We start from the raw sequence: 20,430 nt of genomic DNA on the forward strand, positions 1-20,430 counted from the left end.
GTGAGGAAACAGGGACACTGGAAGGTAGGCTTCCCCCTCGCTCCTCTAAGGGAGGGTTCAGTCTCTTCCAGCCCTGCTCCAGCCACCTATGACCTAACCTTGCCCAGAAAGCTGGGGTTTGCCACTGAAGGCTGAAGGTGCCCAGGGCCGTCGGCCCCATCTACGACACTGTGGACGAGCCTAGGGTATTTCTTCCAAGAAGCAGGTAAACTGATCTCGTTTGCACAAGGGCCACTTAACTATGTTTTGCCTGAGTAGTCAGGTTTTTTATTCTTCCCTCAAAGATCTCTGTTGTGGGTGTTGATAGTCCTATTTTCTGCTGCTTTGCTTAATATATAGTGTTTCCTTTATCCCTCCTACCTCAATGTCCCACCCATATTTCAGGCTGGGACCTACTCCTAATTTAGAGCTCTCTTTCCCCCTTTTGCCAACTTCTATTATGAATCTACCGTTGCCACCCAGCTTAGTGTATCCCAAGGTTCTCTTTACCAAGCCACAGTCGCAGAGCTCCAGGGAAAAGCAACCTGGTCTGATCTCTCCAGGCAGAGGAGAACAGAGCTCCATATCCACGCATGCTGCAAATGGCTTTTCCAGTCTACCTGAATCATTACCAGCTAGAAGCAGCGGTCATTGGGACTTGGACATGAGCTGCAAAGTATAGAATGGTGACAACAATTCCAGTGCCATGCAGACTTTTCCTGGATGTGGACTTTTCCTGGACTCCTGCTCCCTGTGACAGCTCCTAACTGACTGAACTGTGGTTGGGTTGCATTTTTTAGGGATTTGGCATGGTGATGGGGCCAACTTGGACTTGGTGAACATGTTAAGGACACTACTCTTTTATGGATCCTTGCTGTATTGGCCAAGAGTTTGCTTAAAGGCTTTTAATCACTGTAAAAAAAATAGAAGACTGGATAAAGAAGATGGGGCACATATACACCATGGTATACTATTCAGCTAGAAGAAATGATGACATCGGATCACTTACAGCAGAATGGTGGAATCTTGATAACATTGTGCGGAGTGAAATAAGCGAATCAGAAAAAAACAAGAACTGCAGGATTCCATGCATTAGTAGGACATAGGGGCAAGACTAAGAGACATGGACAGGAGTGTGGTGGTTACGGGGGGTGGGGGGAAGGAAGGAGGGAGAGGGGGAGGGGGAGGGGAGGGGTACGGAGAAAGCTGGATGGAGGGTGACGGAGGACGATCTCTCTTTGGGTGATGGGTATGCAACATAACTAAATGACAAGATAACCTGGAGATGTTTTCTTTGAATATATGTACCCTGATTTATTGATGTCACCCCATTAAAATAAAAATTTATTTATTAAAAAAAAAACAAAAAAACTTTTTCAAACAGTTCACACATAGCAGTATTCAAACTGTAGCCCAAGTCTAACTTATTGACAATGGAACTAGGAAGGACTGAGGTTGGGCCAATTTCATTTTTTACCTTATATATTTCTTTATTGTTTATGTTTATAATGAATGTATCTCTGGTTGTAAAATTATAACTGCACTTTATTTTAAAATATGTAATTTGGTGTCACTGATGCAGCCGCCTTCTATACATTAGCCTGAAACAGAACTATGAATATACTTTAAATCACCTGCATGTTTAAGCTTACACTGCTTCACCTTGTTAACAAAATTAAGTTTTGGGGGATATAAATGTTTCTAAACAAACACCCTATATAAACAAAGAGATTACATGAAAAGTTACTATGGTTTTCATGCACATTGCTTTCTTAAACTTCTCACACATGCTGACATTTACCTCTATGATTCTGTAAACATTAAACCAGAAAAATAAATCCAAAGATCCAAAATCACTGACTGACTGACTCAGTATCTTCCAAAACCACATCTAAACTTTAAAATGTAGTTGACTTAAATTGTAGGTACAGAAGCACTTCGGTACTAGTGGGAAATATTAGCCACACAAATGATTCTCTTTCCTTCTACCCACAATGGATCTTTGGTCCAATAGTTTTAAACAATGTTGATTCTTCATTATCTTCAAGGGGGAAAAATGGCTTTATGCACTACATATAAAGCCATTTGGAACATTGACTCCAAAAAATAATACATCTACATCTTAACCCCCAGAATTTATAAATGTGGAACACAGGAGAAGCATCCATCTGCTTCTCCACCTCCCCCCTCTCACTTCTGTCTCTCTCTCTCTCTCTTCTCCTACCCTCCTGCAACCATGGATTGATTAGAGCAAGTTGGCCCTGGGCACTTTTTATTTGGAAAAGGGTCTTTGTAGATATAATTAAGTCAAGGATCTCAAGGTGAGATCTTCCTGGATTAGGGTGACCCTTAAATTCAGTAACAGTGTCCTTAGAAGAGAAGAGAAAGGGAAATAGACACTAATACATAGGGAGGAGGCCAGGTGAGGATAGAGGCAGAGACTGGAGTGATGCGGCCACAAGCCAAGGAACACCTGGAGCCCCAGGAACTATAGGAGAGGCAGGAAAGATCCTCCCCTAAAGCCTGTGGAGGGAGTACAGCCTTGCCCACACCTCAGTTCAGACCTCTGGTCTCCAAAGCCATGAGACAATAAATTTCTGTTGTTTTAAGGCTCCCAAAGTTTTTGATAATTTGTTGTAGCAGCACTAGGAAACTAAGATATAAATAAAATACATTAGTATTTTTACCTTTATAGAGGGGTCCTGGCAATTGATCTCTAATCGCTGGCGTTTCAGAGCTGGTTCATCTTCATCTGTCACTACATGATTCTCCAGTACAACTGAAAACCAAAGGCAAAAACAAGACTTAAACTTGAATATAAAAAGTTTTACAGACTGGTTTAATATTAAGGTAGTAAATCATTCCAACACCTTAATGTTAAAAAATGGTACAACTTGTTTCATATTTTAACTTTTTATAGTTTTAACATAAAATTCTCAGGCAGAAAATAGGATCTCTCCTCAATCTCAAGAAAAACTGAGATACTGGATATATAATTTCCCTCATGTGCCACTGGGCTGATCCTAACACCAGAACTACAGGTTTCTAATTCAATGTGTTACCATATTTGAATTTCAGTATAATAAAACCAAATAAATAATAATATTTTCCCAACTTTAAAGTCTTATGTGTTGGCTACCTAATTTCAAATTCAAAATCTCTCTGGTTATTACATTTTCTTAGGTGTTGATCATTAAAACAGTCTCAAACTTAACATATTAAGTTATACAGAGTTATTCTACAATGCCACTGAAATCAATGACTCCCCATCAGCAACTTGCAGCTGGTGTTCACAGCTCCCCCAGAGACAAGCAACTCAGCTCACATTCAAGGCTTGCCATGGTCCTCCGCCTTCCTTTCATCTAAAATTAACTACAAAAACATTATTAAAGATAGCCACAAAATCAAAGACCACAACTATCCACATTATCATCATTTCTGCTAAATGCACTTTTGTTTATTGAACAAGATACCATGAGTACTTTTCCATTTTGCTATAGTATTTTTTCCTTCTCATCTACTTGCCTGCAATCACCAATGTTAACTGCCTGATGTATTTCTCTTCACCTCTTTCTATGAGTTCACACATGGACACAAACATTACATAGATAGCAGAGGGCCAAGGCCATCTTATATCAATAGATCTGTCTGCATCTTCCATCTTCAATTAGCAATAAAATGTGGACAATACTCCAGGTAATGGCTTTAACTCACTTTTTAACAGTAATACCAGTTTATGAATCTATTCTACAGAAATGAGTACCAGTATATGAGAATATATATTACATAAATATACAAATAGAACATGTATATTATATCATAATATTGTGTATATATGCATGTATATGCAGAAGTGTGTTTATTGTAGCACTTATGAGACAGTGTCCATGCACAGAGAATAAATATGGCACATGCTCACTTTGGCATAATGTCAGTCCTCCTTTCAAATGCACCACATGCTAATTCAGGCAAGATAAACTCACTGTGAACAGACAATGCCTTCCTCATCACTTGAACAGTACTGTCTGACCACATCCCAGCTATTCCCCCTGCGATCTTCCCTGTACCTACAACTGCCTAACCACACCTGCATTCAAGGAAATCTACCACCTTCATCCAGGCCCATGCGGATACTGGAACTAATGCCTGTTCCTTCTGTGACACCAGCAGTGGCACAGTTGACTATCACCAAATGCAGATCCTCCCACCCCATTCCCTCACACAAGGCTGACCACATGATGTGGACACAGCTCATCTTGCTGGTATTAAATTTCTCATCTGCTATGGGAGGGTCAGGGCAAACACAGGGGCAGCCAGTGCACAGGTCACTATGGCCCCGACCCATCAAAGCACCTCCACTTCGACAGGCTGTATTTGATGAGGTTCCAAATAAGATCTCAATTTAAAAAAAAAAGTGTCAATGCCTCTAAACCTGTATGTACTACATGATTCATATCAAAACTCTTAAGTATAGCCTGACCAGGCAGTGGCGCAGTGGATAGAGCGTCGGACTGGGATGCAGAAGACCCAGGTTCGAGACCCCGAGGTCACCAGCTTGAGCGCGGGCTCATCTGGTTTGAGCAAAAGCCCACCAGCTTGAAACCAAGGTCGCTGGCTCCAGCAAGGGGTTACTTGGTCTGCTGAAGGCCCGCGGTCAAGGCACATATGAGAAAGCAATCAATGAACAACTAAGGTGTTGCAACGCGCAATGAAAAACTAATGATTGATGCTTCTCATCTCTCTCCGCTCCTGCCTGTCCCTGTCTATCCCTCTCTCTGACTCACTCTCTGTCTCTGTAAAAAAAAAATAATAATAATAATAAAAAACTCTTAAGTATAAAGATCACTGTATAGTCCTACGACTCCAACACGAACCTTTCATGGTACCCAGGCAAGAGCAGTAAAGTGATCTCTCAGAGATGATTCCCCAAAGCTCCCCTGCAGACACCAGCCAAGGACCAACAATAACAAGAGGCACCCTGCCTACCTAAGATCTTTGCAACATACACTGTAGATCCCATGTGGGAGAGGATATTCAAACTACTCCACAGAAATAGATGGGAATGAATGCTCATTTAAATAAGTAATAGAGGGATAAGCCCTGGCCGGTTGGCTAAGTGGATAGAGCATTGGCCCACATGTGAATGTCCTGGGGATAGAGCATTGGCCCAGCATGTGGATGTCCTGGGTTCGATTCCTAGTCAGGGAACACAGAAGCAGCATCCATCTGCTTCTCCACCTCCCCCCTCTCACTTCTGTCTCTCTCTCTCTCTTCTCCTACCCTCCTGCAGCCATGGATTGATTAGAGCAAGTTGGCACTTAGGATGGCTCCATGGCTCCGCCTCAGGTGCTAAAAAATGGCTCCGGTTGAAACAAAGCAAGGGCCCCAAATGAGCAGAGCATCGCCCCTAGTGGGCTTTCCAGTTGGATTCCAGTCGGGATGCATGCAGGAGTCTGTCTCTGCCTCCCCTCCTCTCACTAAAAAAAATAATAAAGGGAAAAACCCATGCCTACAAGTGTTTGCAACCGGTTAGCTAAACACAGGTGCTCAGAACCTTTGTCATAGCCTATTTATTTTCCTCCATAGGAAACTGGTAATTATACCGTGTATGGAAAACAGCTGTGTTAGGCTTGCTCACTTGTACTTCACATGATTAGTGCATGAGCACATGGCAGACCAATTGTATATAGCCTACGTAAGAGAAATTACAGACTGCTAGCCCACCACTGTGAGGGGCTGTTTGGCTGTTCGTTCACCTACTGCCATGAGAAGTGGTATTCCCCTGCCTGTTTGTTCACCCGCTGTTGCCAAAATCTATTAAACAAAAATGGCCCAACACCTTCCAGCTCTGCAGTTCCTCTACCATCTGCCCAAATCCAATGTGAACCTGCCTGGCCTAAGCCAATGGCATTATATCTGGCGCAGTCAGCGAGATTCAGATCAAATCAGTATAGAGGTGCCAACACCCTTTAAGTGTGGGATAGAGTGGCAGCCATTGTTCTCCAGCATATGGTTCTCCAGGGCTGTTCTGTCGGGTTGGGTGTTTTTACAGCCCTGAGAGAAGAAACTGAAAGCGCTGTGTGAGAGGCTGCATGGGGTCAAAAACTCCAGGATGAGCTACAGACTGAATACCGACAGCAGCTTGAACTGCAACAGCTGGGGAAGGAGGCAGACCACTTTCAAAAGTTCAGTTTGAGCCCTGGCCGGTTGGCTCAGTGGTAGAGCGTCGGCCTGGCATGCGGGAGTCCCGGGTTCGATTCCCGGCCAGGGCACACAGGAGAAATGCCCATCTGCTCCTCTAACCCTCCCCCTCTCCTTCCTCTCTGTCTCTCTCTTCCCCTCCCGCAGCCAAGGCTCCATTGGAGCAAAGTTGACCCAGGCGCTGAGGATGGCTCCATGGCCTCTGCCTCAGGCGCTAGAATGGCTCTGGTCACAACAGAGCAACACCCCAGATGGACAGAGCATTGCCCCCTTGTGGGCATGCCGGGTGGATCCCGGTCGGGTGCATGCAGGAGTCTGATTGCCTCCTCATTTCCAACTTCAGAAAAATACAATAACCCCCCCCCCAAAAAAAAAGTTTCAGTTTGAAATGCAGGCTGAACACCAATGGTGCCTGGAATTGGAATAGTTGCTTGAGAAAGAATTATGGGTTCGAGAGTTGCCCCAGGAGCAGAACACTGGCAATGGCAGTTATTAGAGAAAAAACTGCGGGTTCAAGAGCTCAAGTTTCAGCTTTAGGCCAAGAGCTGGCAGCTGCAAGAGCCAAAGCATTTACTGAAGGAGCTGCATTTATGCCAGCTGAGTGGCTCTGAGTCAGCAGTTTCAGGCGTTTCCAACACCTCCTCTTCTGAGGAGGAAGTGGTTCCAGATGAAACCACCATCCACAGACTCAGAGCCTGGCTAGTGGTCATCTAAAAGGTCAAAACCCAGCAGCAAAAAGTACCTCAGGGAAAGGCACAACCCCCTCCGCAAGTAGTGGAGCACTCTGTTTTCTGACCCTATGCCTATATAGAGTTGATGGAGTTAGGGGCAAAATTCAGGCAGAAACCCAGCAAGTCTCTGGCAGCTTGGTTGCTGTAGTTGTGGGATATGGGGAGTGGATGACATCATGCTCTCTGGAACAGAGATGGAGAAATTAGCTGCCATTACCATGCACTCCTCCTTGAGGCAGTGTCTTCAGAACTGCCACGACAACCCAGGCGACTACACCCTATTAGAATGAAAGATGGCTGCCATTTGTATGGTCTGGCAGAATGCTGGAGACTTGCCAGGGGCAGTGAGTCAAGGGCAGTCATATGCTGAGCTGCAGCAGGTCCTCCAGGAACTGGGTATGAGAAATGCTACTTTCAACCTGAGGTCCCGTGGGCCAGATAAGGAAGTATTTACAGCAGGGATGAGGGACCTCATTCTCTATAGTGCCCATCAGCCCATTTTGAGTCACTAGTGGCTATCTCGAGCCCCTATGTGGAGCAGCCCATCAACACTATTACATAGACAGTGGCAGATTTAGGGGAGGTGGAAACAGCATGGAACCATAAAGCTGTGCAGGCTGCTGCCTGTGCTGCACCCCCAACTAACAAGAGAAACGAGTGTGTAAAAGTTATCAGAACAGATGTGGGTAGATTTGATTGAGGCTGGGGAAAATAGGGAGAAATTAGATGACAAATCTAATAAAGTTCTTTTGGAACTTTAGTGACAGCTTAATCCACAACAGAGATTCCAGCCGCTGAAAACGCAGGGAAAGCGGGTGGCCCTGGCAGCTGCCAAGAAAATGGCTGGTATTTGGGTAGCACGGTTGCAGGATTATACAATGGAGACAGCTGTGGGAGAGGAGGGTCCCCAAGACCTGTTGTTCCAGTTTAAATAGGGGGAAGGCTGAGGGACCCATTTAATGGGGATGGGCAGGCGGTAGGAGGCCCCATGTGAAAATGGCAATCTACTAGCCTCCTTCTAATGTGCAACTGGTATTGGTCTTAGCAGGCACAATTTGTTTTTGCAACAGCTAAGAGCACTGTCAAGGTGGCACAGGCCTTGAATGTTTGACCCACCAGAGCCTGCGAGCTTGACCTCTGAGGGGTCTGGATGGGGTGTGGCAATGGACAAAGCACTTATGGAAAGGTGCTGAGGTTTGTTATCAAAGAGCTGTATGTCTAGTTGCCTATAATGGACCTTCACCTTGGTGATTTGTACAGACAACTGGATTGTCTATTGTGGACTGATCATTGAGTGGTGTGATCAGTAATAGTCAACCTGGTCCCTCCCGCCCACTAGTGGGCATTCCAGCTTTCATGGTGGGTGGTAGTGGAGCAACCAAAGTATAAAAAAAAAGATAGATTTAACTACAATAAGTTGTTTTATAAAGATTTATTCGGCCAAACTTGGCAAAAACCCGACATAAAGTACTTATTACATAAATAAATAATTAATTAATTATTATTATATGCTTTAACTTGCTGTAACTCTGCTTTATAAATTTTATAAAGTAAAGTTACTTCCCTACTTTATAAATCACCATTACTGTGGAACTGGTGGGCGGTTAGAAAACTTTACTACTGACAGAGATACACAAGTGGCGGTAGGTATAAAAAGGTTGACTACCCCTGGGTGTGATGGACTCTTGAAGCAGGGGCTGCAACAAGAGGGGGGCACTGGCTCCCCTGCTGGATGGATATGCCGCTGTGGGCAGTATGAGAGGCCTTGACGGAGGGGCACAGCACCTGTGGAGACTCTCCTGCACAGCGCACTGCTCTCATTCAGTTGCAGAGATGCTCGAAGGATGCTTTCTTCAATTACCATGGCCCTGGACTATACAGAACCTCCCACCAAGCCATGGGGTAGGGGGCTAGAGGTGGGCCTCTCTTTAGGCAGAGTGCACAGGGAGACATTATGAAGGGCACCTGTGTAATTATTTTCATTATTGGTATAGCTTGTGCCTTTGTAATTCAGTTGCCATAGTCTGCACTGTTTCTGTTTATGTGAGTACCTCACTCCTCACACAGGGACCATGACCATCACAGAAGATACCTGTCACGTAGATTGTGAGGTGAGCAACTCTAAATGGGTAGACTGTTGGGAAAACAGCTGTGTTACACTTGCTCACTTGCACTTTACATGATTAGTGTGTGAGCACATGGCAGATCCATGTGTGTATAGCCTATGTATGTAAGGCTATGGGTGGTTTAACTCAGGACAGAATGCAAATTGCAGACTGCTTGCCCACCACTGTGAGGGGCCATTTTGCAGTTCGTTCACTGGCTGCAGTGAGAAGCAGTTTCCCCTGCCTATTTGCTTATCCACCGTTGCAAGAATCTATTAAGCCAGAATGGCCCAATACTTTCCAGCTCTGCAGTTCCTCTACCATCTGCCCAAATCCAATGTGAACCTGCCTGGCCTCAGCCACCAGCTGAGGAGATCTAGGAGAGATCTGAGGTCTAGGACCCTGGTCGGCAAACTGCGGCTCGCAAACCACATGCGGCTCTTTGGCCCCTTGAGTGTAGCTCTTCCACAAAATACCACGCGCACGGGCACTACCTCGATAAGGACTGTACCTACCTATTTAATTTAAATTTAAAAAAATTGGCTCTCAAAAGAAATTTCAATCATTGTACTGTTGACACTTGGCTCTGTAGACTAATGAGTTTGCCGACCACTGACAGGCGTCCCCAAACTACGGCCCGCGGGCCACATGTGGCCTCCTGAGGCCATTTATCCGCCCCCGCCGCACTTCCATAAGGGGCACCTCTTTCATTGGTGGTCAGTGAGAGGAGCACTGTATGTGGCGGCCCTCCAATGGTCTGAGGGACAGTGAACTGGCGTAAAAAGTTTGGGGACCCCTGGTAGGAGATCTGAGAGAAACCCTAGGAATCATTCTAATCCTTTTAATTTGCTGAACAGAAAGCAAGCCCAGTGAGGCTAAGTGACTGTCCAGAGCCACACAGCTGGTTCTTATAACTACAGAAAAAAAGAGTCCATGCCCCTTGCCAGCATGAGGCACCTCAAGGCTGGAAGCACAGGGCAGTGAAACAGACATGTCAAATGAGATGTGTCTGTGACAGACAACAGGCACAGAAACCAGGGTTTGGCAATAACTTCCCATGGGCCGTGGGACTGCAAGTTTCTTCTTCTTTGTCCTTTGCTGCATTGCTCTTTATAATTTTGCGTGCATTATTTTTTAAAATTAGACTAAAGCACACAATATTCATTGTAAAATCATCACAATCAACTGAAGTGATAGGTCTACTTTACACACAGGTTAAGTAAGTGCAGCTGTATGACAAGTACATGCAAAGCCAGGACCTAAATATTTTTGTTTTAAATGGAAATCAGAACAAACTAGAAGGATGCATATGCCAACAATTTAAAAGCAGTTCTATTGCTAGGATTATGGGAAATTTATTTCTTCAACTTGCTTAACGATACTTTTAAATTTCTCAAAGGTCATAATTTAGAGATGAGGGGAAAATAATCTCAACCTTAAACCCAGGCTGAATGCAAACATGTGTAATGTACTGTGGTGTTTGCTGGGTGTATGCGAGTTCTTTTGGGTCAGAAATTGCAGGCTTTCTGCCTATGAAGGCCTCGCAGAGCCCTGCACACAGGTTTCATTAGGTAGTCAATAAACTGTAGCTCCTAGATATTTAAGGAACAGAGATGGAACAAAAACAAGATTAGAAATGACTTATCTAAGCCTTCTTTGGACTAGAATCTACAGAGAGGGAACTTATGTAGGAAACTATTAGACTCTTAATAGTTCTAAAAATGCTTAAATTTTATGTAACTGGAACATTTTTCTTTAATAACTGGGCAGTGTGTGCTTTCTAAAGAACTTGTTCACCAACCAAAATACAAACACAGGTATTTTTTAAATTGCTATATGCAGTGATCATGCTGCTGCTTTTATAAGTTCAACGGTATCTGAGGTGGTACTCATGAATGAAGTCAAGGCTACAAGTTCTAGCTCTGCACAAACTATTTAGGTTTTACAGAGAAAATCGGAGTTGAATAGCTACACTCATATTCCCAACTTTGTTCAACAATTTGATAAGGCTCTTGATTATGCCAGTTGACAGGTGATAGTGCTTCTTTTTAAAAACTCAGAAGCGGTTCTTGACTTTCTGAGCACCACCATGGTGGTCAGCAAAAACAAGCACCTTACAAAAGACGGCAGAAAGGGAGCCACGAAGAAAGTGGTGGACCCATTTTCTAAGAGAGGTCAGTGTGCTGTGAAAGCACCAGCTGTGTTCAATATAAGAAATGTTGGAAAAACACTAGTCACGAGAACTCAAGGAAATAAAATCACATCTGATGGTCTCAAGGGCTATGTTTTTGAAATAAGTTCAGCTGATCTGCAGAACAATGAAGTTGCACTTAGAAGATTCAAGCTAATTATTAATGTACAGGGCAAAACTGCCTGATTTCCACAGCAAAGATCTTACCCATGACAAAATATGCTCCATGGTCAAAAAATGGCAGAACATGACTGAAAGTTGTGTTTTTGTTCTTGTTTTTTAAAGACTTTATTTATTCATTTTAGAGAGGGGAGAGAGAGAGAGAGAGAGAGAGAGAGAGAGAGAGAGAGAGAAGGGGAGGAGCATGGAGCATCAACTCCCATATGTGCCTTGACAAGCCCAGGATTTCGAACTGGCGACCTCAGCATTCCAGGTCAATGCTTTATCCGCTGCGCCACCACAGGTCAGGCCTGAAACTCATGTTGATGTCAAAACTACTGATGGTTATTTGCTTCATCTATTTTGTGCTGGTTTTACTAAAAAACACAATAATCAGATTCAGAAGACATCCTGTGGAAGAGGTCTACCAAATCCAGAAGATGATGGAAATCATGACCCCACAGGTGCAGACAAGTGACTTGAAAGAAGTGGTCAACCAACTGGTTCTAGAGAGCACTAGAAAAGACATAGGTCTTGCAAATCTATTTACCTATGATGCCTTTATTAGAAAAGTCAGAACGCTGAAGAAGCCCAGGTTTGAACTGGGAAAACTCATGGAGCTTAATGGTGAAGGCAGCACTCTGGAAAAGCTGCTGGGGATGAGACAGGTGCTAAGGTTGAACAAGCTGATGGATATGAGCCCCAAGTCCTAGAATCTGTCTAAAATTCAGACTTTTAAGGGTGACAATTTTAAAATCCCATTTGTGAAAAAAACATCAGATGCAAAATAATGGGGAAATTGACTAAAGAACAATGTTCCTGAAAGAGTGTCTTCATTTCCTTATGACTTCTTATTTAATTCCAATATTATTTATATCACTCTCCTTTCTGTATCGTAACTAATTTTCAAATGAAGTTTTTCAATTAACATATCAAAGAGATGATACACAATAGAAGATAGACATACTTCCCTATGAAATTTCTGAAAATCCTCTTTTCTATGGGAAAAGCAATTCAGCATTTCAATTCTACTAGTCTGGAAAGAAAAGACAGGCAACAGACACTGACGTATGTGCACTTGTGACTTCAAACTTAACAGAAATTTAAAACTTTAAGGCAAAAAAAAGTAGGAGAAAACTTACTAAGAGATCTTTTTATAATAAAAGTGTAGACAAAGATTTTCCATAGGTGAAGTTCTTGAAACTTACGGTTTCCTTTCTAAAGGGTCTTCTTAAAGCAAATATTTAGTTAAGGTTTCAAAGTTGATGTACTCTTTTAATATCATTAAGAAAAATTACCAGCCTAGCAAAAGTGTAGGAAAAAGGTTGTTCTCACTTAGTTCATGGAAGAGTAACTTAGTAAAACACTGCTGGGAAATCTGTCAGTGTCTTATCAAAATTGTGAACATACAAAGCAATTTTACTTCTGGGAACTTAACATAAAAAAAAATATTTGCGCCCTGGCCGGTTGGCTCAGTAGTAGAGCGTCGGCCTGGCGTGCAGGAGTCCTGGGTTCGATTTCCGGCCAGGGCACACAGGAGAAGCACCCACCTGCTCCTCCACCCCACCCCCTCTCCTTCCTCTCTGTCTCTCTCTTCCCCTCCCGCAGCCAAGGCTCCATTGGAGTAAAGTTGGCTCAGGCGCTGAGGATGGCTCCATGGCCTCTGCCTCAGGCGCTAGAATGGCTCTGGATGCAACAGAGCAATGCCCCAGATGGGCAGAGCATCACCCCTGGTGGGCATGCCGGGTGGATCCCAGTCGGGAGCATGCAGGAGTCTGTCTGACTGCCTCCCCGTTTCCAACTTCATAAAAATACAAAAAAAAAAAAAAAATATATATATATATATATATATATATATATATATATATATATTTGCTAAGATATTAATGCAGAGATCTTTATTGCAGAGGTTTATATGAAAGAAAAACAGTGCAAAATAATGTAAATGCCATCCACAAAAAGAAAGAGGGAAAATTCAGTGAGTGAGCAGGCACCTACCACCCATGGAATACCACACAGTTGTCAAAAAAATTCAATTTGTAAATACCAACATGGTAAGACTCCCATGACCCATCACAATAGTGCATTTTTTTTTTTGTATTTTTCTGAAGTTGGAAACGAGGAGGCAGTCAGACAGACTCCTGCATGCACCCGACCGGGATCCACCCGGCACGCCCACCAGGGGGCGATGCTCTGCCCATCTGGGGTGTTGCTCTGTTGCAACCAGAGCCATTCTAGTGCCTGAGGCAGAGGCCATGGAGCCATCCTCAGTGCCTGGGCCAACTTTGCTCCAATGGAGCCTTGGCTACGGGAGGGGAAGAGAGAGACAGAGAGGAAGGAGAGGGGGAGGGGTGGAGAAGCAGATGGGCGCTTCTCCTGTGTGCCCTGGCCGGGAATCGAACCCGGGACTCCTGCACACCAGGCCGACGCTCTACCACTGAGCCAACCGGCCAGGGCACAATAGTGCATTTTAAAAGGAGGAAGTTGTAAGGAAGAAAGTTGTTGCAGCCCTGGCCGGTTGGCTCACCGGTAGAGCGTCGGCCTAGTGTGCGGAGGACCGGGGTTCGATTCCGGCCAGGGCACACAGGAGAAACGCCCATTTGCTTCTCCACCCCTCCGCCGCGCCTTCCTCTCTGTCTCTCTCTTCCCCTCTCGCAGCCAAGGCTCCGTTGGAGCAGAGATGGCCCGGGCGCTGGGGATGGCTCTGTGGCCTCTGCCTCAGGCGCTAGAGTGGCTCTGGTCGCAACATGGCGACGCCCAGGATGGGCAGAGCATCGCCCCCTGGTGGGCAGAGCGTCGCCCCCTGGTGGGCGTGCCGGGTGGATCCCGGTCGGGCGCATGCGGGAGTCTGTCTGACTGTCTGTCCCTGTTTCCAGCTTCAGAAAAATGCAAAAAAAAAAAAAAAAAAAGAAAGTTGTTGCAGAAGACCTTGTGGATGGGGGGAGGAAGAGGAGCAGGGACTGGGGTGCCTGTGCACAGCAGAGGCAGGGACAGCGGACATGGTGCTGGAAGGCCACCCATCTGGAAATGGACCTTTCATATAAAGCATCCATTTTTCTCTTGCTTTCTTTAAAATATTAAAGAAAACTTTGGAAGCACTTTTGGATTTTTAAATAAGAACCATCTACTCTCCCACAGCTCTACCTGGGTGATGGGGACTCAGGTCTTCTACTGCAATCTGCACCACATCCGCCAGATCCTGTTCTGACATCATCCAGAACCAGAGGAGAGGAGCCAGTCAACGAGCAAGAATCAAACTCACGCAGGACTAGGGTTCTGTCACCTACAAAACAAATACAACAGCAGAGGAGAGGGAGGTTAATGATCAAAACCTGTGAAATGAAAACTGCTAACCATGTATTATATATTCAAGAGGATGTCAGATGTCCATGAATTTTTTTTAATACTGTATAGAATTTGCCCCAAACCACCAAAAGGTTAGTAGTGTTCTTGTGAATTGAGAAACAGCTCAAAAACTGCTCATTGCCTCTGTCTTTAACCACTAGACTAGCTCCTACCCGAAAGCCTCACACTTTATCAATCCATTCCTCACACCACCTCAAAAGTCACCTCCCAAAAAGGCTTGAACATGTCACCCCCAAGCCAAAAGTGTCCAGTGGTACCCTACTGCCCACAGAACATGTCCTATTCTCCACCCGCTCCCCAGGGTCTCAGCTCCTGCTATACATACCACACCCCAGAAAACCATCGTCCTGTTGTCTCCACCAGTAATACACCTCCCACCTCCCAAATTTTACCCAAATGGATCCTTTGGCCAAGGCTATCCCCACACTCCATTTCTGCTACTGAAACACACGCTCGGAGCTCCTCTGTTTTGCTTTCCCTTGGCTTCCAGCGCAGACCGGAACCTCAGCACGGACTCACTGCTGTGCCTAGGAGCACTGCCACCCTGTCCGCACTGCACCTTCCGGGCTGGGCCACTTCTGCATGCGTTGTCATCCCAAACCTAGCACTGTGTCTGGAACAGAGTCAGTTATTTTCTCCCTGCTCCTGAAATTCTTTGATTAGGCCTAGAGAGACCTTATTTTTCAAAACAAAAATGGGGCCATGGCATTCCAAATATGATCTATCAACCAGGGATCTCAATTTAGTACTTGATAACAGGACATCCTGAGAACTCAGGAATCAATGTCACCGTAATCTTTTTTATTATATTATACTTTATATTATTTATTTATAAAAGAATTATTTAGCATTCCCCACCCAGACCACAGACTCCCTGAGGGCTCACACTATGCACTCCACTCTACAACACAGCTCCTTCCATTGTAGATACTTACTATCTCTAATCACAACTCCTGTGGGGCAGCAAGGAGATGACTTAACATTTTCAGATCATCCAGTTTCATTCAAGTCAGAGCTGACTGCTCCTTTTAATGGTAAGTTCCAACAGATATTAAATTAAAATTGCAGGTTTCACACGTGTTCTTAAATCCTATAAATAATGTAGTTCTTCTCTTTTGTCCTGATTTAAATTCTACAGCTTTAACAGTAGCAGCTCCAAAATTTCTTAGGGAAGACAATTTGTAGGAGAACCAATTTCCTCTCTTAAATCTTCCTTTATGGGGTAAACACAACGTATTACATAAACATATGATCAAATGTATGATCACTAAAATGGCGAAGGTGTTTATATTCCCAGTGTACATACTTCAAACAAAACTGAATGAGATGAGAAAATGTCAACTGTTCTTAACAAAGTAGAGACTGATAACAAACAATCTGGATGAAAAATAAAGGCCCTCAGAGGAACTTGGACTGTCCCCTTTCACAGTCCAACCATGGAAACATGGCAGGAACAAGGATTTGTAATCTCCCAAATCCCCCCATAAAAACACATGGAGCAACTAGGACAGAAAAACCCAAATCCAGGTCAATGTCTGTAACAGGGCTGAGTGATAAGGTGTTCCTAACAAACCCCAAAATCTAAGCCAGTAGGGATGGACCAATACAGCTACAAGATCATCACAGCAGAAGCATGCATGAAGCAGGAAAAGAGAAGCAATGTGTCAACTTGGGAACAGTAGCAGAAACTAAGAAGTGAGCACAATCCCAGCGTAGACAAATGCAAGAGGAATGCAGTCAAGTCCAGAAGGCCTAGGGCTTCCTGGGCCCCACGAATTCTCAAAACTAATCATCCAAAGTCCTCTTTAGGCCAAAACACTTAAAAGAAAAGACTGGGAACAGAATACAGAATATACAGGACAGGGAAAACAGTGACAAAGGCACATGAAAGTCTAATTAAAGATGAGAGAGAAACAGAGTCAGCAGAATTCAGGAAATAAGCTGCTACATTTTTTAAAACTTCCTAAGAAACACAGAAAATAGAGCTATAGAACACTAAAATTAGCAAAACTATTTTAAATCAGCCTCCCTTCTAAATATTCAGGAAAACTAATTCCACATAAAAATGAACAGAAAATATTGAGGTCCAATTCATGCAAAGATAATATATTTCAAAACAGAATAAGGAACAAAATAACATCACTATGGAGAGTGAAAACATGTTAGAAAGACATGTATCACCAAAAAGATGAAAATGCTATCCTAATATTTCAAAACACGTTAAAATGCATGAAGGAAATGAGATGATAATATTAACCATAAACCATCCTAAGAAAAGCTCAAAAATGAAGTGAGAGAACTCAGAAAAGATTAGAAATAAAAATAATTTTGGAAATGAAAACTAGAAGGGATCCAAAAGCAAATAAACACAGTAAGTTATCCCTTCAGAAAAACAAAATGAGCCTGACCTGTGGTGGCACAGTGGATAAAGCACTGACCTGGAATGCTGAGCTTGCTGGTTCAAGGCCCCTGGCTTGCCCAGTCGAGGCACATCTGTGAAGCAACTACTACAAAATGATGCTCCCCGCTCCTCCCCCTGCCTTTCTCTATCTCTCTCTCTCTCTCTATCCTTTCTCTGAAATCAATAAATAAAATCTTTTTAAAAATTAAGAAAAAATGAGAAAAGGAGGAAATTTTTACAAATAAAAAAGAAATGAATTCAAAGAGAAGTAGCATAGTGATGAAGAAGATCCAACATGTGTGTAACAGGAGACTCTAAAGAAGAAAACCAAAGCAGCGCTCTCTCAGTGTGGTGCACTGTACTGGAAGAGTAGCGGGCAATAGGAGAAACAGCTCTCCTGCGCTTTGGGTGGGAGTAAACCCTAAAGAGCAACAAGCAAGGTAGCTATCAAAATGCTACTGGTCACAGCCTTGACAGTGCCAGTTCCCATTCAGGAATCTTTCCAGCACACAGATGCACATTACTGTGCAAAGATCTATGTACCAAAAACAAACAAACAAACAAAATACACCCAACAACAAAACAAAAAAGCAAGACATTGTTTTTAGCAGGAAAAGAATGGATGCAACTTAAATGTACATCAACAAGAACAGGAAAGTATGGCACAGCCAAATAATGGAATTCCACACAACTGTAAAAGAAGGCGAATATCTCTAAAGACAATCCCCAAGATGAAGCATTACATGAATATAAATGGGGCAGAAGGCATACAACATGCTTTTTAAAAGAAATATACTACATGTGTACAGAATATCACTGGAACATAAATTATTTTTCACTTTCCACCTTTTCATATTATTTGCATTGTTATCAAGTGCATCTATCACCTTTTCAAAACTAAAAAGAAAAAAGAAAAAAAAACACTTTTTTAAGATGGTCAGACAACTAAATATTTAGGCATCAAACTGTGGGGGAAATTCTCAATTCCAACCTCAGGTATATCCAGTAATATTCTCTGAACCTGGTGCCTGTGCTGAACACTGGGAGTTTCTTCAACCTTCATCCTCAGCAACTGCTCCAGGAGAACCTGTCAGGATAAGGAAATAGGTGTCGTGCTAAATCTGTATACTCCGTAGATGACATCTAAGTACAGATTAATTTAACAGGTGGTCAGTTTGAAGATCAAAGCTACTCATGCCATAAACTTGGTTCTCTTTTTCCCAAATTAGGAAACAAAGCAAAGATTATTAAAGAGATACACTGAACTCTGTAATAAAAGCAGCAGTCCTTAGTTAGATAATACCACCCAACTGATCTTTTACTTGATAGATTTAAAATATTTTAGAGTCACAGACTGCTTTCAGAATCTAATAATAATAAAAAAATGCCCTTTCCCTAGAAAAGAGCACAGACAAAATTCTGCCAAGTTTCACAGGCTTCACCAGTACCAGTGTAAAAGCCCTAATTATAGGGCCATGGGGCCGTCAGAGGAAAGCTACCCGCCTCTCCTACAGCAAACTGTGGCTACTTGACAAAGTTCAAGCCAATAGGACAAGAGCTCAGACATGGTTCATGGTAGCTCCAGTACACTTCATCAAAAGAAAGCTGGCACCTGGTTGTGGCCCTCCTGCTAGACTCCAGGGACGAGGATGGGACAGGAGTCAGAACAACAGAGCAAAGAACAAGAAGAAAGTACCCTGGGGTCCTCACATCCATGGAGCTGCCATGTGTCCTGGACTGCCTGCCCCAGATTTCCTCATAAGAAAGAAAAATAAACAATCACCTGCTTTAAAACAATGTATTTTGTAGTCTGTCACCTACGGCCAAGTTTAACCTGAGTGATACACCCTGAAGCCCATTCCTGATGGCCCTGGATTCACAGTTTCCAGGTTAAATGCCTGTCTCTCAGAAAGGTCTAATGGAAAGTTTTCAAGGGCCTAACTCAAGCCTTTTCCTGGTTTCTGAAAGCTCTTCAAGTGGCTTAAGAAAATATTCCAAACTCACCATAAAATCCTGAATCCTAACCTCTTCCAAATGAGGACACCATACGTTATCCAAGTTGTTTACTCAATATGATTCTGTAGCCAGGATAAAGAGTCATTTAAAAATCTGCTAACAGTGAAGGTCTGAATAGAAAAAACTAGGGCAAAAAGCCCAAGAAAATTGGAACAGAGCAATGTGGCAGTTGCCATTTTGGCAAATTAAATTTGCCATTTCTCAGAAGTCCTGGAGATAGTCCAGTCTTAACATAATAAAGCAACTGGACTGAGATTAATGTTCAGTAATGTCTCTAATGGCAATGACTAGTTAGAACCCTGCTTTAAAACAACGTATTTTGGAATCTCTCATGTAGCCAATCCTGAAGCCCATTCATGACAACCCTGGACCCACAGATTCCAGGTTAAAGGCCTGTCTCTCAGAAAGGGCTAGTGGAAAGTTTTTAAGGGCCCAATTCAAGCTTTTTACTGGTTTCAAAAAACCTCTGCAAATGGCTTTAAAAAGTATTCCCAATTCACCATAAAATCCTGAACCCTAACCCTCGAAGTACCTGAAGAGAGCATCTTCTAGGCCTGAAAAAACAAGTCTACCAACCAAATCAACAACCTAAGTGCTTAATCTTGAGGGAGCAGTAAATGATGGCATGCCTGACTGTAAAACACTGCAGACATCAATGTGAATGACACGGTTTCATTACATGAACCACAATGGAAAGGTCTCCAGAATACTAACAGAAAGGAATAGAAAATGAAAACTGCAAATCAGGATGTGTATGATCCCTTTCTGCTTTCTAAAAGTTGTATGTATGTGTAGTCACATGTGCATGTGTGTGTAAATACACACCAGATGCCTGAAATAAGACATACTGAACTTAAGTTTACTCAAGAGAAAAGGACTATAGACAACATGAGCTGACCTCCATTCTTGATCCTTCTGGATTTTTTAGTTTTCTATATGTTCATATTTATTTTTCACCTGCAAAATTGTTTTTCTAAAACAAAGTAGTAAGTATATAAACTTACAACTCGTGTGCATCCATCACAGACAGCCGGGAACACTTGGGCAGGTATGCCCAAGGCTGTGGGCACAGAACAGCCCTTCCCTGCTCGGTGAATACTTCCCTTCTCCAGGACCACTATGTTATACTTTCTCCTCTCCTTTCCCAATCCCAGCTCCTCTTCCCTCAGTGAGCCGCCGACCTGGCTTTCTCTTCCCCATCAGTTCCCTTGAACTTGGCCTCCCCACCTGTGGCTGCTATGGGGCTATGGGCACCACCTGGCCTCACCCCTGTCCACAGGC

At 43.4% G+C, this 20,430-nt stretch overlaps 1 protein-coding gene and 1 pseudogene across 7 annotated transcripts in view; one reads left to right on the plus strand and one right to left on the minus strand.

Moving 5' to 3' along the window:
* The window catches only part of BANP (BTG3 associated nuclear protein), a 162,906-nt gene that overhangs the window by 114,864 nt on the left and 27,612 nt on the right, over positions 1-20,430 (minus strand). For 6 of the 7 annotated variants that reach the window (XM_066243328.1, XM_066243329.1, XM_066243327.1 and 3 more), the window contains exons 2-4: positions 18,125-18,220; positions 14,511-14,649; positions 2,667-2,758 (exon numbers count right to left, since the gene is read on the minus strand). In XM_066243328.1, the coding sequence (XP_066099425.1) occupies positions 2,667-2,758; positions 14,511-14,580 (162 nt within the window). In that variant the 5' untranslated portion in view covers positions 14,581-14,649; positions 18,125-18,220. The remainder of the gene's footprint in view (positions 1-2,666; positions 2,759-14,510; positions 14,650-18,124; positions 18,221-20,430) is intronic. The other variant, XM_066243326.1, reaches the window with a different exon arrangement.
* Positions 11,106-12,090, plus strand: LOC136313206 (small ribosomal subunit protein eS1-like; annotated as a pseudogene).

Source organism: Saccopteryx bilineata, chromosome 9 (assembly GCF_036850765.1).
Source record: "Saccopteryx bilineata isolate mSacBil1 chromosome 9, mSacBil1_pri_phased_curated, whole genome shotgun sequence".
NCBI classification, from domain to species: domain Eukaryota; kingdom Metazoa; phylum Chordata; class Mammalia; order Chiroptera; family Emballonuridae; genus Saccopteryx; species Saccopteryx bilineata.